General features: G+C 42.6%; 1 protein-coding gene across 6 annotated transcripts in view; it reads right to left on the bottom strand.

Annotated features, from left to right (window-relative positions):
• Positions 1-19,576, bottom strand: part of RAPH1 (Ras association (RalGDS/AF-6) and pleckstrin homology domains 1) — a 494,561-nt gene that overhangs the window by 51,265 nt on the left and 423,720 nt on the right. For 5 of the 6 annotated variants that reach the window (XM_033946873.1, XM_033946869.1, XM_033946870.1 and 2 more), the window contains one exon: positions 51-4,737. The exons of the other annotated variant lie outside the window; for it this stretch is intronic. In XM_033946873.1, the coding sequence (XP_033802764.1) occupies positions 2,731-4,737 (2,007 nt within the window). In that variant the 3' untranslated portion in view covers positions 51-2,730. Of the gene's footprint in view, positions 1-50; positions 4,738-19,576 lie in introns of those variants that run through there. 6 annotated transcript variants of the gene reach the window in all.

Genomic DNA, 19,576 nt, shown 5'->3' with positions numbered 1-19,576 from the left:
AAATTGTGTACCTTACAAAACTCATCGCATTAAGACTATTTTCACACACAAATGGTTACTAGTTTATTTTCAAATTCAAATCTAATGCAAGCAAAAGATGTAGAATATTGTTCCCCTCCTGGCATTCATAGACCAATGTACAATGTATTTTCCAACTAAGTTTTGATTTTAGGCATTCAGCCCTCTTCCTCATTCTAGTAATGCTCCCTATCCTAATCCATGGCTGAAGCACACCATTGGGGGTTCAGGAGAATGAAACAAATCAGCAAATTTTTCTGGTGTTAGGGGGGCTAACACATAGTTTACAATGGCCAGTGAAACTACATATCTGCTTACTTTATGGAAAGATTAATCTGTTAGGTGAACTTCTCAGGGGCAGAGTGGTGGAAAATTCAGTACTATAATCTTATTACTATATCAGTTAACTACCAAATACTTTACAGTTGAGGTCGCATGAAGTGCCAAGCTTTTAAAATTAACAGGTCATCTTCAGTTATGACTCTTAGTGCCAGTAGAACTGGGCATAAAGTACCACACATTCGCTATCCATCACCTAAAATAGACAACAAGTGATGATAACCTTACTACTATAAAGATAGTCAGATGAAATTATACATGCTTAATTTTTCACTCACGGATGCAAATGTAATTAAGGACACTTTGAGCATAAAATGGTCAAAAATCTTAACACAACGTTGTGAACAGTTTAAAAGATACAAAAATAGTCTCATGAATCTGCATTGACTTATAAAGCACAGAGTGGCGCATTTTCATGGTCTAAAACCATACTATAAAAAATAATTCAAGATTTCCAGGAAATAGTTTGAGTGTCTTCAATTAAATCCAAACTCTTCTGGGAAGGCTAATGGTTTAGCACCTTCTCTTTGAAAAGCAGACTTTTGCTACTTTTAATTTGGGAACATTCTTCTACAGTGCAGTGAATTGTTTCTCCTATCCACAAATTTGATCCAATTTGTATCATGAATCTCAAACCTGTGGGTTAACAAAAGTACAGTATGCCTTTGTGGGAGATAAGCATAATTTTACACTGTGCTGTATAAATACAGAGTAGGCAAGACCACTTACGTACTATATTATCACAAAGTCTGGTACTCGAAAAGGACATCATACGTATAATACAAAAACAGTAGGCTTTAAAACTGGAGTTGGTAGTGTTTCTAAGAGATCCTTAACCTTTGTCAATCAGTGAATTATTGAAGTAGCAAGGGTAAAGAAAGCTTGTGAGACAAACAAGCCCAAGAAAAAAGTTATTTTTCTATTAGAAGTGTGTGTGTGTATGTTCTTTGGGGAAGCATTTCATTGTCAGTCCTCAGCTCAGATATGTTCAAATCTTGCTTATGCACCAATTCCTTTTTGTTCTCACTGAGGTTTCTAAAAAACGTGGCTCCAGAATTTCAAGCTCAATATTAATATCATGACAACACAAATGGAAAAACTCTTTGTACTATCCCCATTAGCAGGACTTGAAAGTTATTCCACCTGGTCTGTATTTTATTCTTGGGAGCTGAGAAGTCAAGCCCTTTTTTACTTCAAGATAGGCAAGTGATGGTGAAGTTGAAAGGTTTCCCCATAATACATGAAACAAGGTCACATAAAACACTGGTCACTTTTGTACACTACAAATATTTCCCAAGTATAAAATCTTCATTTTATAGCCTGCACTACAACACACTGCAGACATGAAAACCCAACACAATATAAATAAAAAGTTGACTTCGGTATACTGTGCTTATCTGTGGCTACATATAAAAACTGCACAAAAAAAGAAAACATTAGCAGCCTTGGGAAAATCCACATCAAGTTGTTCCAAAATTCAGGTTCCCAAATGGCTTACATGGAGTTGACATTTCCCCTCTAGTCTGTTCTATTACAAAATTATAAAATATAATAAATTTTGCAATGTGCATATACCCCACTCATGAATAAAATTCTCAGAATCAATTGTAATTTCAGTCATGAGAAAGACAAATGCATTATATTCTAAGCCACTATGCACCCAACAGTCATTTCAGACATATTTTTTTCAGTAGTGTAATGACCAGAATGTTTAAGTATGATAAGTCTGAATTTTTCAAATGGCAGTGTATAAATACCACCTATTTTGGTACTCCATTATCTAGTCACCCATCAATAGTACCTGCAAGATCTTTTCAAATTTAAAAGAGACTTGGTCAGCTGAGCTTGAGTTGGAAAATGAAAGTGCTTACCAACATTAATTATGTCCAAAACAATTTAAGCAGTCTAAGCTGAAATTCCAACTAGCATCAAATTTATTAACATCTTTTAGCTGACTGGAAAAATAAACAAGGTATACAAAAAACATTCTGGTTATTTTTATTTTATATGTATTGTATATATACCTACATTTGTAATACATGCACAGCCATGTCAAGCTGACATACACTACAAAATATATTTTCATAAATGCAGAAAAAGTAAGAAACATTTTTGGTCCTATCCATTAGTAAGATAAAAGACAACTGAAACAGAGGATGCCTGCTTGCCTGCCTCCCTCAAACTCCTACCTTACAGAGCTCTACATATGAAAAGGGGAATGTATAGAATTACCCTTTGCTACTATCAGTAGCGATTTCTCTTGATCTAGTCTTATCATACCAGAAGCTCCTACATGTTCTGTACAGTTCATCAAGCTGATTGTAGAATTACTTTTAAACCCACCATATGCAAAGTCAATTTATCTTAGATTGATTACCAGTCTCTAGAAAGCTTGGTGTTCTGGTCCCTTTTAGGAGGCGCAGGAGGTGGCCCCCTTCGTAATGTTGCATAACCTGATATATGACTGCCTCCATAGCAGCTAGCCTTTCGCTGGTCACCTAGCAGTTCAGGTGGTGGTGGAGGAAGTGCCATATCATCCATTGTGGCTGTTGGCTCTGATCGGGACACACGAGCAGAAGAAAGGGAGCCATGACGAGTAACAGATTTACGCTGCAGAGTCCTATTCAGGTCAGCTAAGAAACCCGGTTGCACACTAAGGCTGGGCTTAGGTGATGTGGGCACTTGAGAGTTGACCGGTAATTGTGGTTCCATTATTTCTGTCTGCATCAAACGAGTACTATCATTTCTTTTTGGGCGTGTTGGTGGTGGAGCTTTCTTTACAGATGATTTAGACCATGTCTGAGGCTGAGGATTAACAACAGCAACTTTTGGTGCAGTACTGCCTGAAAACAGAGCTGGTGCATCCACTGGTGGAGGAGGGAGGAGATCTAATTCTGGTGGAGGTGGTGGAAAGTCAGAATCAGAAGGGGGAGAAGGAAATTCTACAACATGGTCCTTTGCTGACATGTATGAACTTGGTGTTTTCCCAGAGCCTCCTTGATGAAAAACTGTAGGTAGATTCACCCCAGAAAGACTGAGTTTTCCAGGTTTCGGAGGAGCTGCAGGAGGTGGCAGTGAATCCTTGGATGGTGATCCTGGAGGATCTGAAGGTTGCACAAATTTGCTGACAAGATTATCCACAGAGGGCCTCTTAGACTCATGGTACTCTGCAGAGCTATTGGATTTGATGCTGGAGTTTCTCTGTGGCGTTGGTGGTGGCTTCTTCCCTCCAGGGCTGGAAGTTTTGCCAGGCTTTTTGACTGGAGAATTAATTTTTTCGGGAGTGGATGGTGATGGAGGAGCTGGAGAAGTAGCAGGAGAGGGGGGGGGTGGGAATACTAGGCTGCTTTCAGGTGGAGGGGGTGGAAATTCAGGAGAGGGAACAGAACCAGGCTGCCACTTAGGCTTAGCTTTGACTGCTGGAGGGGACTGTGGACCCATACCTGATGGGACTGGCTTTGAGGGTTGAGGCTCTGGAGGAGGAGGAGGTGGTGGTGGTGATGGAAATTGGCTAGCTAACTGCTTCACAATGGATGGCATAGGTGATTGTGGAGAAAGGGGGGGCTTGGCAGAGTAGTTCTGCTGTTTTGGTAAAGTTGGGGGAGGAATGGGTCCTGCAACAACAGGAGCTGGAGGAGGTGGTGGTGAGGTCTGGGAAGCTGATAAATGTTGCTGCTTTTTCACTGATGGAACAGAAGGAATAGGGATAGGGGTTGGAATTTGGCTAACAGGTGATGTAGTCTTGGAAACAGTCTGTGGTGGGATTGTTAGAAAAGGTTTTTGAGGAGCTTGGGGTCCTGAAGGTGCTGGTAGCAGATGTGGTGGTGGTGGGGCAGGTGGCGGTGGCGGTGGAGATGGAGGTGGAGGAGCAATCTGAAAAAAATTTTCCTGGATATGATGCATTTTTAGATGTGGTGGTGGAGGAGTGAATAGTGGTACAGATGATGTACAGGGTGCTGGTTTTAGCATTGCCATAGCTGATCCTGGTGGAGGAGGAGGGGGAGGGGGAGGTGGGGGAGGAGGCGGAGGAATTCCGCCATTAGGTGTTACCATCATATGAGGTTTTCCTGAATGCAAATGTGGTGAAATTTGCTGGCTAATAGAAGGTGGTTTGAACTGCAACCCAGAATACTGAGAGGCATTCTGCAATCTAGTTATAGTACTATATTTTGCAAACAATGTGGGTGTTGAGACTGTAGGGGTTGTGGACTGGCTGGGAAGAGGAGGTGGTGGTGGTGGGAGAGGTGGTGGTGGGGGAGGAGGAGGGGGTGGGGCAGGAGGGGATGGCTGTGAAGTAGCATGCGGGATAATCGACTTTGCCTGAGGGGATAAAGGGGGCATAAGTGAAGCAAAGGGCCGATGAATAGATTCCATTCTGTTCTGCAAGAAGAGAGAAAAAAACCCCATTAAGACCTGCTCCAAACTAAGAAATATAATATGCAATTATAAGGAGAATAGTGAAAGCTGCCACATGTTAAATTGAAAGTAAAATTAAGCTAAAAGCAGCACAAGGAGAGAAAGCTAAAAAGTGTTTTGAGGGGATAGGGGAAACTACATGAACCAATTAAAGGAAGCTGATTTTTCAGCTCTGATTTTCTTCTCCTGTTATTCACCTCATGTTTCTTTTTACATGTAGGAATAATTATGTTCTATCTTTTTGACAGATATGGCAGGTGCCATGCTATATGAACTGAGCCAAGATACCATTACCAACATAATTTTATGAACATGTTCAATACCTACAAGCTATGTTCCATCTAAGGTGAGCGATTGCTCAAACTTTTAGTGAGCATTGCTCAAAGATTTTCCTTGGTCGCTCACTTCCAGGACTGTAGCAATTACATGGTCGCACCTCCCTCCCGCTGCCACCTCCACTACTGTTCTGATTTCCAGTAGTAGCATTAAGTTGTTCAAAGTTGTTAAGTTGCAAGAGGATTGCGAAAAATTTCATGAGAACCTTGCGAGACTGGGCATCAAAATTGCAAATGTGAACAAGTGCAAAGTGATGCATATGGAAAAAAAGAACTATAGCTACATGATGCAGTGCTCCACTTTAGGCGCCACTGCCCAGGAAAAGGATCTAGGTGTTATTGAGAATACATTGAAATCCTCTGCTCAATGTGTGGTGGTTGCTAAGAAAGCAAATAGAATGTTAGGAATTATAAGGAAATACCAACAGAAGAATTCTGGATAGAAATTAATGAAACACTAGAGCCAATAGATGAAGGCATTATTTCCTGGCAAAATCTAGCAAATAAGGTTCGAGATAAGACTGCACCAATATAAACAAGAAAACTGAAACAGCATCCAATATCCCAGAACCCGAGGTGATTATAAACGGAGAACACGACGAAAGGCTGGTACAACTAGAGGTAAGCAAAGAGGATGTCCTCAGACAGATAGACAGACTAAAGAGCGACAAATCACCAGGCCCGGACGGCATCCACCCAAGGGTACTAAAAGAACTGAGAAACGAAATAACAGAGACACTTCGCCAAATATGTAACTTCCCTCTCCCTAAAAACTGGGGAGATCCCAGAGGACTAGAAAATAGCAAATGTCACGCCCATCTTTAAGAAGGGATCAAGGGGTGACCTGGGAAACTACAGGCCTGTGAGCTTGACCTCGGTTCCAGGAAAGATGATGGAAGCAATGGTAAAGGACAAAATCTGCGAACACATAGAAAACAATGGACAACTGAAGGCAAGCCAGCATGGCTTCTGCAAGGGAAGGTCATGCCTCACGAACTTGCTGTACTTCTTTGAGGGAATAAACAGTCAGATGGATAAGGGAGAATCCATAGACATCATTTACCTTGACTTCCAAAAAGCCTTCGACAAGGTACCTCACGAACGGCTACTTAAAAAGCTGTGGAACCACGGGGTGCAAGGGGATATCTACCGATGGATCAAACACTGGCTAGTGGGCAGGAAACAGAGGGTTGGAGTCAAGGGCCAATACTCAGATTGGCAATGGGTCACGAGCGGAGTTCCGCAGGGGTCGGTGCTGGGACCTCTACTGTTCAATTTATTAATGATCTGGAGACAGGGACAAAATGTGAGGTTATCAAATTTGCTGATGACACCAAACTCTGCAGCAGGGTTAGAAACACGGAAGACTGTGAAGACCTGCAAAGGGACCTAACGAGATTGGAAGACTGGGCAAAAAAGTGGCAAATGAGTTTTAACGTAGAGAAATGCAAGGTCATGCATGTAGGGAAAAAGAACCCGATGTTCAACTACAAAATGGGGGGAACACTGCTAGGGGTGAGTAACCTGGAAAGGGACCTGGGGGTGATGGTCGAAACATCACTGAAACCATCGGCGCAATGTGCGACAGCCTCAAAGAAAGCAAACAGAATGCTGGGCATCATCAAAAAGGGTATCACAACCCAGACGAAGGAAGTCATCATGCCGCTGTATCGCGCAATGGTGCGCCCGCACCTGGAGTACTGTGTTCAATACTGGTCGCCGTACCTCAAGAAGGACATGGCGGTACTCGAGGGAGTGCAGAGGAGGGCGACTAAGCTGATAAAAGGTATGGAAAATTTTCCATACGCTGACAGGTTAAAAATGCTGGGGCTGTTCTCCCTGAAGAGGAGACTTAGAGGGGACATGATAGAAACCTTCAAAATCCTTAAGGGCATAGAGAAAGTGAATAAGGACAGATTCTTCAAACTGTGGGGAGCCACAAGCACTAGGGGTCACTCGGAGAAATTGAAAGGGGACAGGTTTAGAACAAATGCTAGAAAATTCTTTTTTACCCAGAGGGTGGTGGACACATGGAACGCGCTTCCGGAGGATGTGATAGGCCAGAACTCTGTACAGGGGTTCAAGGAGGGTTTGGATAGGTTCCTGGAGGATAAAGGGATAGAGGGGTACAGATAGAACTTGAGGTAGGTTATAGAAGTGGTCAGAAACCACTTCACAGGTCGCGGACCTGATGGGCCGCCGCGGGAGTGGACCGCTGGGCAAGATGGACCTCGGTCTGACCCAGTGGAGGCAACTTCTTATGTTCTTAACCCATGGTTCACAGAACAGCTAAAGGCCATAAGGAAGAAGTAAGAAGAACGGAAAGAATCTGGAAAAAAAGAACAAAGACTAGAACTCTACATTAACTGGAGGAAAAAAAGAAATGAAACAATACAAATCAGCAGTAACCGAAGAAAAAAAAAAAGTCATACTACAATAACCTGATTACCCAATCTAAAAATTCCTCCAAATGTCTCTTTAGAATCTACAACTCACTAATCTCCACAAAAGATATAACAGACAGACCAGCATAACAACAACTGGACGTAGACAACCTAGCATACCAATTTCAAGAAAAAATCAGAATCGTGAGGACATCACACACATACATCCCAGAAGATAACATAAATCTTCACCCAACAAATACAATGAGAATGAAGGGATTCCAGATGACAGATGCTAGTCAAAATTCACCCCAGTCAACACACAAGAGATCTTAAACTGGCTGAAGAGAATATCCAAAAAACAAGGTTACTTAGATATATGTCCAGCTAGTCTATTAACTCATGCCCCCCCTCCCTAACTTTCTACTATGGCTGGCAAACCTAGTAAACACATACTTAGAAATGGACTCTATCTCAAAACAATATCAGCTATAGCAGGGACACCTATATCTAAAGCTGCAAACCTTGACTTGACCAAAGTAGAAAACTTCAGGCCTGTAGCAGAGATTATATGGCCTGCCAAACTACTTAAAGTATGCAACTAGCTAAATTCACAGATTGTACTAATCGTAACATGGCATCAGACCAAGGCACAGCATTGAATCTCTGTTACTTGAACCAACATCTAAAATAAGATATCAACTCAGCAAAGGCAACCAATCTATATTGCTACAATTTGACATCTCTGTAGTGTTTGATGCAGTACACCACTCTCTCTTACTTCTCAAATTAATAAACTTGGAGTACAGGGTGTGGTACTATACAATGGTTTTCACAATTCTTAACAAATAGAACATATGAAGTTTGGAAAGATGGCAAGAGATCCCAACAATGGAAGGCCAACTACGATGTTCCACAAGGTTCACCGCTATCAACCACACTATTTAAGAGCACTGGGAAATAGCCTGCTCTCGACTCAGGATCACATCTTCTCCTATGCAGATGATATCTTCATTCTCTGTATAGCCAAAGAATGCTTCAATAGCACGCTAAATTACTTGAAAAATATTATTGACGACTAAGTGCATGGACAATGAAAAACTTCCTCAAACTAAACAAATTTTAAACAAGAATATTATGGTTTGAAGACTGACTCACTGCCTAGCACAGAACTAGAACTATCCACAGGTGCGAGTCTAAAGATTAAAAAATTCCTCCAAAGTACTAGGAGTTACTCTAGACTCGAACTTAACCTTCAACACACATCACCTCTCTAGTGAAAAAATTCTTCTTTAAGATGAGATAACCGAGGACAATTAGACCAGTCCTGACCAAGACTAGTCTCAGGACAGTAGCATAATCTGTTCTAATACCATATCTGGACTATTGCAACACACTATATTGTGGGGCATTGCAGAAAAAGAATGCAAGAGACTACAACTACTACAAAACACAGCTGCAAGACTAATCCTCAAACGGAATCAATACGAGAGGGCAAATCTGTACTGGCTGTCGATGAAAAAGAGAATCCAGTTCAAGATAGCCTACATGGTTGATAAAGTGATCTCCAGAAAAAATGTGGAGGGACTAACTTCTGATATTAAAGTCCCACACTCCTCCTTCAATTGGCACACATCGCCATGCTAAAAACTATCCTTCCCATCACCTAAACAAGTACGGTGGAAGAAGATATCTGAGGCTACATTTGAGTACCAAGGACCTCTCATTTGGAACAAATTGCCCAACATACCAAAGACAACCCACTACCTACCTTGAATTCCGGAAGAAACTAAAAACATATTTCTTCTCTCTATAGCCTCGTTCTTATCTTTTACTCCTTCCTTCTAAAACCAACTCTCCTTCTAGCAATTGTAATCTCAAGAGCCTGATCTAAATCTTATTGTAAACCGCATAGATTCCTTGCAGAAAACTGCAGTATATAAAACACTGTATTGTATTGTATTGAAGGGAGTGGAATAGAACGGAAAACAGCTCTATAGAACGGCCGCACCTCGAATACCTTATGCAATTCTGGTTGCCGTATCTCAAAAAAGATATAGAATTAGAAAAAAATATAGAGAAAGGCCATGAAAATAATAAATGGGATGGAACAACTTCCCTTTGAGGAAAGGCTAAAGTGGCTAGGGCTCTTTAGCTTGGAGAAGAGACGGCTGAGGGGAGATATGATAGAGGTCTATAAAATACTGAGTGGAGTGGAAAGTGTAGATGTGAATCGCTTGTTTACTCTTTCCAAAAATATTAGGACTAGGGGGTATGCGATGGAGCTACGAAGTAGTAAATTTAAAACAAACCACAGAAAATATTTCTTCACTCAATGTGTAATTAAACTCTGGAATTCGTTGACGTGAATGAGATGAAAACAGTTAGCTTAGCAGGGTTTTAAAAACATTTAGATAATTTCCTAAAACAAAAGTCCATAGGCCATTATTGAGATGGCTTAGGGAAATCCACTGCTTATTCCTAGAATAAGCAACATAAAATCTGTTTCACTCCTTGGGATCTTGCCAGGTTCTTGTGACCTGGATTGGCCACAGATAGAAACAAGATACTGGGCTTGATGGACTTTTGGTCTGTCCCAATATGGCAATTCCTATGTTCTTATGCTGACTATGGGATACACCCAATCATCTACAAGTGTAATTACATCTAAATTTCTGTATTGTTGTTATGAATTACAGCATTTTTTTGTCTCCTATTTGAAGGCAGCACAGACACTGAAAGCTTTGCTTACCATAATAAAATAATTGTTTTTTCAGAGAAACTGTGTAAAGGATGCTATCTTGCAGAACCGGGCATGGTAACTAAAATTAAGGAAGTGATTCTATCTGCACCAAACTGAATGAGATAGAACCTTTTTCTACAAAGCCCCAGCTACTTGTGACATTCTACAAATAATCAAGCAGAAAATTCCATCTGCTAAGCAATCAGATTGGTTAAAGGTGCCCTGATACTTCACAACTTTTAATAAGATAACTTATGTTTCGTTATCCATTATAATAGGAGCTAGTCAACATAAGAGGCTGTCAGAATTTCAGTATAACAGAATCTTGCTACGTAGATTTTAGCTTCCTCTTGAATACCTTTGCTTAATATTGATGTATGTTTTTCCTTGCTGATCATCTCTCAACAAATATGATTTATTTTTTGTAATTTAGGCCCCATTGTGTTATTTATATTCCCTTATTTTCTTTTCCTTAATGATTTAGCCTAGATTGGTGCCATAGATATATGATATAACACATAAAAACGAAATGTGAAATTTGCTCTGCATTCCAGTTGCTATTAAACAATTTAAATTCAAATTGGGGGAGGTTATAATGAAAGCAGGTGTACTTTAACTTGGCAAAATTAAAACAATTAAGTTATACAACAGGCTCAGGGGTAAAAACAGATATTCAGGAAATTATTAGGCTCTTTATGAAGGGTTAGTTTGTAGGATTTAGGTTATAATGAGCCACCAAAATTAATGCATTTTCAAGTAACATCCCTAACCTTAATTCTGCCCTGTACAAAACATCATGGGTTTGCAGACCTTAGTGCTGGGCTTCGCTTTGGCCACCTAAGACAGGCAATAGGAAAAAACACAAACAGTACAGAGAGGGTGACAGGACCATAGAAAACATTTTCATTGGAAGGCAGTCTTGTTATGCTGAGAGTAATTTTTACCATGTGGCAGTAAAAATGTATGAGACTTCCACAGAGTATCTTGTCCACAAATGAAAATTGCCAATAATGAACATGTGTATTTTATTATAATTCATTTTGAGAACAGGTACAGAAAGACAAAATAAATTTGACTAAACAAAATATAAAAAGAGACTGCACACTTGGTTTCCCTCAGAACCCCTTATCTACACTGCAGGTCTTCTTCCTTAGCCAGTCAATAAGCTGCAGAGAAGATAGGACCAATAGGTTATAATACAACATCCTTCATCATGCTTTTGCTTGCAGCCTGTTGGCTGGCTAAGCTTCCTTAGGAATGTCTCAGCAATGGGCTGCAGTTATGTTTATATCACTTTCCATACTTCCCCCAGCTCATATTAACTTCAGCTGTGTTCTCCCTTTTACATTCCATATATCTTATCTCAGCCTTTCTTTCCCTTACAACCCCTTTCTACACTGTAGAGTTTCTTCCTTAGCCAGCCAATAAGCTGCAGAGGAAACAGGACCAATCAACCTACAGTCCTGGTTTTCTCTGTAGCTATTTGCTGACTAAGGTTCCTTAGGAATGTCTGACCAATGGGGTACAAGGGAAATGGAGGCGGGAGCAGTAGCTACAGAGACAGTGCCTTAGTAACCTTGAGTCCAGTATTTTTCCTGCAGCCTATTGGCTGCATCAAACATTTTCAAAGATGTGATTAACCAAATGTAAAAAAATAAGTTATTTGTTGGTTTTCTAAAACTCACATCTATAAATACATGGAAATTACTTAGCAATTCAAACAATTCCTGATGTAAAATTCCAGGTTTCAAGGAGTGATAAGGAGATTCAATATGGAAGGGAGGAGGAATGCTGGTCTAGTGCCTAACCCTCAGTAAGCCTGGTTCTAAGAGAGAGATTGTAGAGACTCAGCATTAAAGATAGTTTTTCACCGCAACCTGTGAACTACTGTCTAGGAAAGGTAAACTTGGGCTTCAGTAGGTTATATCATTGTAGTTCTCTTTTTAATTCAGCAAAATCAGTTCGGCAATAGTGTAGCCTTTAGAGCAGTGTTTCTCAAACTTTTTTTTAGCTCTGGCACACTAAACGGAGCAAATGTTTTTCGCGGCACATTATAATTGAAATTATAAAATTGCAAAACCAATAAAAAATTTAATTTGAGAGTTATTTATTTAAAGTTCTTTAAGCTCAGTATGGGTAATGGTAACAACGGTGAAACTAAAGTAGATAGAATTGATAATCAAAGCAATGGATGTACTTGTTTTTGAATGCAAATTAACCCAAAATGCGGCTCGATAGTCGACAAGAAAACACACATTTCATCATCCACCATTTGCAGTTCTGGCTTTTTAAAATTTATTTAATTTCTGTCAGAGCTGAAAATCCAAATTTGCAAAGATAAGAAGATCCAAACAGCTAGCCTTGATTGATTTGTTGCTCAAGTTAGGATAGCTGCTGCATAAAAAATAAAACTAAAATTACAGTACTTGCCATTTGGTCCTTGAAAACTATCACATCAATAAATGATGCTTATCTGGGCGGTTGTATCTTTACACACACAGACATTCATAAAATTTGATGTACATGTAATCTATTCTCATGTATACTTATGAAGGGAATTTTTAAAATTAAAGTAAAATTCTGGAATCTTTTTGGGTCATACCTGGAATCTATTTGGGGCACACCACGGTGCCTTGGCACACAGTTTGAGAGACACTGCTTTAGAGTCTCTATTAGAGTTTAATACAAAACAGTGTTTTAGCCTAGATTAGTGCTTAAGGTTGCATTTCAGGGCATAAAATCAGATAAGGTCACAAATAGCTGTTGAGGAAAGACTCTGGTGTTAATTTAATTCCTTCTCGCCCACCCCAAGGATTTTTCTGCCCTTTCTTTATTCTTCCAGGTGTAAGTACTTCTGTACCACAGTATGGCTGGGAAATATTGTATCACCAAAGCTGCTGCTCAGGTTACAACTTCTGTCTCTGTGCAGACAGAAAATGTTACCCAGGCAGAGGGAGTGGTTCCATGTGCAAAATGTCTGCAGCTTGAATCTCTCATGAAGGAAGTAAAGGAACTGAGAGGGGAGGTGGCAAGACTGAGAAGCATCTGTGAGAATGAGAGGTACATTGATGAAATGGTTCATGAGGTGTCAAATATTTTCAGCACTGGAGAAGAAGAGGCTGTGCTGAGGGAAGACAGTAAGATTCTGATTACAGAACACTGCAAGATTGGTACATAAAAATAGATTTATTGGGTCACACCAATGGTCCATCAAGCACAATAGCCTGTTCTCACAGTGGGCAATCCAGGTCACTAGTATCTGGCCAAAACCCAAGGAGTAGCAACATCCTTTGGTTTCTTCAGGGACTCTCAAATCAGCTTCCACCAGCCAGCACTTTTTCAAATCAACTGAAAAAGTGCTGACTGGTGGAAGCTGATTTGAGAATCCATGAAGATACCGAAGGATTGTTGGTGAAACGAGTGCTTTTTGGAGGAGTTTTTATGGCTCTGCTGTGGACCTGACTGTTTACTGTAAGAGGCTGAGGAACACCTTTGAAAAGAAGTTGTTTTTCTAATGCCAGCGGATCTCTTCCAGTAGCGTTCTCTGGCGCCAGAGCTAAGTATTTTTGCTTCTGGTTTTTCAGCTTTTTTGTACCTTTATAACATTTCTATTTATGAAAATGATAAAACGATAAAATGATAAAAATGAACTATAAAAAGTTTTAAAAAGAAAATGTAATACTGTGCACAGTAGTGGTGTTTCCTCCTCTTTAGATCTTTTAACATTGTGCTGTGGGTGTGAGTTTTTTGCCAATGATAATAAGAATGCCAGCTGTAAATCATCAATGATAGATCTTAGAAAGGTATCCCACTGCTGGTGAGTGACATTTTTTGTTTAATTGTTACTACGATAGTGAACTTGAGAAAAGTTTAAATACCTACGTGATGTAAATGTGCATGAGTTGAGTCTCTTTCATTTGAAAGGAAGCTCTAGAATGAGAGGGCATACGATGAAGTTAAGAGGTGATAGGTTCAGGAGTAATCTAAAGAAATTATTTTTTACAGAAAGGGTGGCAGATGCATGAAACAGTCTCCTGCTAGAGGTGGTTGAGACAAAGACTGTGTCTGATTTCAAGAAAGCCTGGGATAGTCATGTGGGATCTCTTAGAGAGAAGATGAGATAATGGTTACTTCGGATGGGCCCTTTGGCCTTTATCTGCCATCATGTTTCTATGTACAGTGGTACCTTGGATTACGAGCATAATCCGTTCCAGGAGCATGCTCGTAATCCAAAATGCTCGTTTATCAAAGCGAGTTTCCCCATAGAAAATAATGGAAACTCGCTTTGATAGGTTCCCACCCTCCCCCCTCCCCCCCCTCTCCCCCGAGGCCAGCAGCGCTGCTCCCCCCCATGAGAATCGGCATTGCTCCCCCCGAAGGCCCCGCGAACCGGCACCCTCCTCCCCCGCGATCCAGCACCCCCCCCCGCAGCCATCGGGCAACCCCCGCCGCCATCGGGCACCCCCCGCCGCGACCTTAGGTCCCCCCAACCCCTCTTCTTACTTTGATGTAGCCTCGACACCGGCACCAGTATGTCGTGTGCTGTGCCGATGCCCGAAAATCTGCCTCCGGTGCTGGGCCTTGAGCATGGGCGCATGCTCAAGGTCCAGCATCGGAGGCAGATCTTCGGGCACCGGCACAGCACAGCACAGGACATGCTGGTGCCGGTGCGGAGGCTACATCAAAGTAAGAAGAGGGTTCGGGTGGGTTGGGGGGACCTCAGGTCGCGGCGGGGGTGGGGGGGGTGGTGCCCGATGGCGGCGGGGGGGGTGCCGGATTGCGGGGGGGAGGGTGCTGGTTCACAGGGGGGGGGGGGGGCGCTCGCAAATCCAGGCGCGCTCGGTTTACGAGGCACCAAGTTTGCAACTTGTAAACCGAAGTACCACTGTATTTAGAAAGAATGAGGTAAAAAATGCCATAAACTTTACTTTGGGGGAATCAAGATAGTGATTGCCTTTCAATACCAAGGCTTAGTAGCCCAGCATTGTTACTTGACAGTGATTCATCACTGAGCCTGGAAGAGCATATATTTCCCTGTCACATCTGGGAACTTCTCTGGCAGCCTAAACTACAACATTACTCAGCAATAATGTGATTGTGATGGCAGTCTGAAGTGGGGGGAAGACTAGAAAGGCTGTTGCAGTGAGAATCCTCCCAGTTGGTGAGTCAAAACACTTGAGGCTGATGGAATGAGTGGCATTGGAAGTAGACAGTTGCGTGGGGACACCCGTCCCCGTCAAAGTCCCACCCGTCCCCGTGAGGAATCCCACCTATCCCCACCCGTCCCCGTGAGGAATTCCTCCATCCCCACCCGTCCCTATAAACTTCAGAAATAGTTATTTCATTTAATTATGCTACTGAATTAAAGGCTCTGGTAGAAACCCATTTACAAATAAGCAAAGAGACTTTATTAATTTGGAAATATTAATTGGGAAGAATACATACTTTGTAAACGGGTTTCTACCACAGCCTCTAATGTTTATAAATTTTTATCAACACAACTAATATACTATTTTATTCTGAAGCAAAAAAGAAATAGAATTTTTTTCCTACCTTTGTTGCCTGGTTTCTGCTTTCCTCATGTTCTCATTCAATTCCTTCCATCCACTATCTCTCTTCTTTCTGCATCTTCCATTTGCTCTGTTACTGTGCCTCTCCCTTTCTCCCCCGTTCCAAATTGGTCTGGCACCCATCTTCTTCCCTCCGCTTCCCCCATAGTCTGGCATCTCTGTCTTCTTCCCTGCCAGCGTCTTCGCCCCACTCTCTCTTCCCCATTTCTCTTCAGCGTCTTCTCCCCACTCTCTCTTCCCCATTTCCCTTAAACATCTTCTCCCCACTCTCTCTTCCCCATTTCCTTCAGCATCTTCTCCCCACTCTCTCTTCCCCATTTCCTTTCAAGGTCATTCTCCCCCCATCTTCCCCATGTCCTGTCAGCGTTCTTCTCCTCCCTCTGTCTTTCCCATGTGCTTTCAGTATCCTTCTCCCCCCTCTGTCTTCCCCATGTCCTTTCAGCATCATTCTCCCCCCTGTCTTCCCCATGTCCTTTCAGCGTCCTTCTCCCCCTCTGTCTTCCCCATTTCCTTTCAGCGTCCTTCTCCCCCATCTTCCCCATGTCCTGTCAGCGTCCTCCTCCCTCTGTCTTCCCCATGTGTTTTCAGTATCCTTCTCCCCCTCTGTCTTCCCCATGTCCTTTCAGCATCATTCTCCCCCATTTTCCCCATGTCCTTTCAGCATCCTGCTCCCCCCTCTGTCTTCCCCATTTCCTTTCAGCGTTCTTCTCCCCCATCTTCCCCATGTCCTGTCAGCGTCCTCCTCCCTCTGTATTCCCCATGTGCTTTCAGTATCCTTCTCCCCCCTCTGTCTTCCCCATGTCCTTTCAGTGTCCTTCTCCTCCTCTGTCTTCCCCATGTCCTTTCAGCATCCTTCTCTCTCCTCAGTTTTACCCATTTCCTTTAAGCGTCTTTTCCTCTCCACTTCACCTTTCCTCCCTTTCTCCCACCCTGCCCCTTACCTTCGTGGCGCTTCCCCACCCACCCGACAACAGAACAGGCACGGTCCAACAAACCTCCCTGCCCTGAATCCAGCTGCTGTAAGAAGGTAATTTAGATTTGTGGCTACAGGGCAGGGAGTTTTGTCGGACTGGGCCTATTGTCAGTCGGTCGGAGGAAAGCGCCACGAAGGTAAGGGGATCTGGCCAGCTCTGCACCCCCCTAAGGCTGCCCCGGGGCGGATCTCCCCCTCCCACCCCCCCTCGGTACACCACTGCCTTGAATTTTTCCCTACCTGCCCTGCCGCAGCACACAGCCGACCGGAAGTCTTCCCGATGTCAGCGCTGATGTCGGAGGGAGGGCTTTGCTTAAGCCCTCCCTCCGACGTTAGCACTAACATCGTGGAAGACTTCTGGGTCAGCTGTGTGCTGCGGCAGGGCAGGTAGGGAAAAGAAGACGAGTCTTGCGGCTCGAGTGCATCCAACCCCGCAAGAACCCCGCGATCCTAGGGGGCGTCCCCACAGGATCCCCGCGACCCTACGGGGCGTCCCCATGGGATCCCCGTGACCTGAAGGGGGAACCTGCGGGTCCCGTAGGATTCCCATCATCCCTGTTCCCGTGCAGCTCTCTAATTGGAAGCAGAGGAACCGATACATCTAACCCAAACCCAGGATCCATAACAGACCTTAGCTGGAAACAATTCTCAACAATAGACTGGCAAACCTTTAACACTTACTACAATAAATACACCCACTCCTTTTGCAAATTGGACACATGCCCACCATACATCATGAAAACTGCCCCATGCCACTTTAAAGCAATCATGATGACATGGGTCAACCACCTACTATCCACAGGAAACTTCCCACCAGAGCAAGGTCATATTCTGATTACCCCAATTATAAAAAACGCAAAAAAATCTCCAAATTCCCCATCTAATTACAGACCGATCGCAAACATCCCCCTTTTCACCAAAATAGCAGAAGGGGTGGTAAAGACTGAACTCTCCACATACCTAGAAAAATTCAACATCCTCAGCGACAATCAATCAGGCTTTCGCGCGGACCACAGCACCGAAACCATAATAGCCTCCCTCCTCGACTATCTTCACACGCTCTTCAGTCTAGGCTCAAGTGCCTTGATCATACAGCTAGACCTAAGCAGTGCCTTTGACCTGGTCGACCACACCATACTCCTCGAATGCCTGTCACACATTGGCATATCCGATCAGGTCCTCAACTGGTTCCAGGGGTTCCTAAAAAATAGATCCTACAAGGTACTCAAGGACAACACTATCTCATATAGCTGGGATAACACCTGTGGCGTCCCGCAGGGCTCCCCCCTATCCCCCACTCTGTTCAACATCTACCTGGCCTCCCTAGGCAACCTCATTCACACCCTCAAACTCAAATTTTTCATCTATGCAGACGACATCACAATAGCCATCCCCCTTACCAATTTCACACCAGAACTACTTGACTACATTACAAATATTTTCAATCAGATTGAACGTTGGATGCTATCGTTCAGGCTGAAACTAAACCCTGACAAAACAAAATTTTTTCTAGCCACCCCCAAGGAAAAAATCAAACACACCACAATTCATCTGAAAGGAATGACTTTCCCCCTAGAACACACCTTAAAAATACTGGGAGTCATCCTAGACAAAAACCTATCCTTAGAAAACAACACAGACCTCATTGTCAGGAAATGCTTCACGGTACTTTGGAAACTCCGTACCATAAAAAAATTCTTCAATGACACCTCCTTCCGCCTACTAGCACAATCTTCCATTCTCAGCATTCTGGACTACTGCAACATTATCTATCTGAGCGCCACAAAGAAAACCACCAGGAGACTAAAAATGATCCAAAACACCGCCATTCGCCTCATCTATGGCCTGAAGAAATGGGAACACATCACCCCATACTGCCACCAACTTCACTGGCTGCAATTTGAATCCAGAGTTCTTTTCAAATTCGCATGCTTATGCTACAAATCGATAAATGGTCTCTCGCCAAGATACATCACTCCCCACTTTAATCTTCACTGCACCAACAAGAAATCCCGCAGAATTCAGCTGTTCGCCTTCCCTTCGCTAAAGCTTTGTCAACTCAAAAGATTCCTAGATAAAACCCTCGCCTTCCAAGCAGCCAAGATGAACCCATGGCTAGCCCAAATGATACTCGAGGCCCCCACCTACCTCGACTTCAGAAAATCACTCAAAACCTACCTTTTCAGCAAACAAGACCCTTAACCGACCCTTCAGATAATCTCAGGGCCCCTTACCCGGCTCTTCTCCTCCTTCACGATAGCTCCTATCTCCCCCTGCTTCTTCTACCCACTTCCTTCTTCATCTACCAAGTCTGGCCAAATCTGTTGTAAATCCGATAAATTTGTTGTAATTCTTCCCTCTTCATCTGCCAAGTTTGGCTAAATTTGTTGTAAATTTTCCTTTTTCGTCTGCCAAGTTTGGCTAAATTTGTTGTAAATCCGATAAATTTGTTGTAATTCTACATTTCTATGCGGATCCTAATCTAATTAATGTAAACCGCCTAGAACTCGCTGGGTATGGCGGTATATAAGAATAAAAATTATTGTTATTATTATTATTATTATTCTATTCTTCCACCTTCAAGAGGGTTTGGGTTAGATAAGAAAAAGGAGCCTATTGTTGTACTAGGTTTGTCTTCCACAAACCTACTGATTTCAGTCTTCTACTGATACAGAGTTTGCTTTTAATTTAGAAGTCATTTAGGAGGTGACTGTGACTGTGGGCTAAGATAACGTCTTAGTTCCTCAGATTAATATGCTGGAGTCTTTAGTTCAAAAGCATGAAGTTAAATTAATCTT

Source organism: Geotrypetes seraphini, chromosome 5 (genome assembly GCF_902459505.1).
Source record: "Geotrypetes seraphini chromosome 5, aGeoSer1.1, whole genome shotgun sequence".
NCBI lineage: Eukaryota > Metazoa > Chordata > Amphibia > Gymnophiona > Dermophiidae > Geotrypetes > Geotrypetes seraphini.
This window is presented reverse-complemented; position numbering and strand designations above follow the sequence as displayed.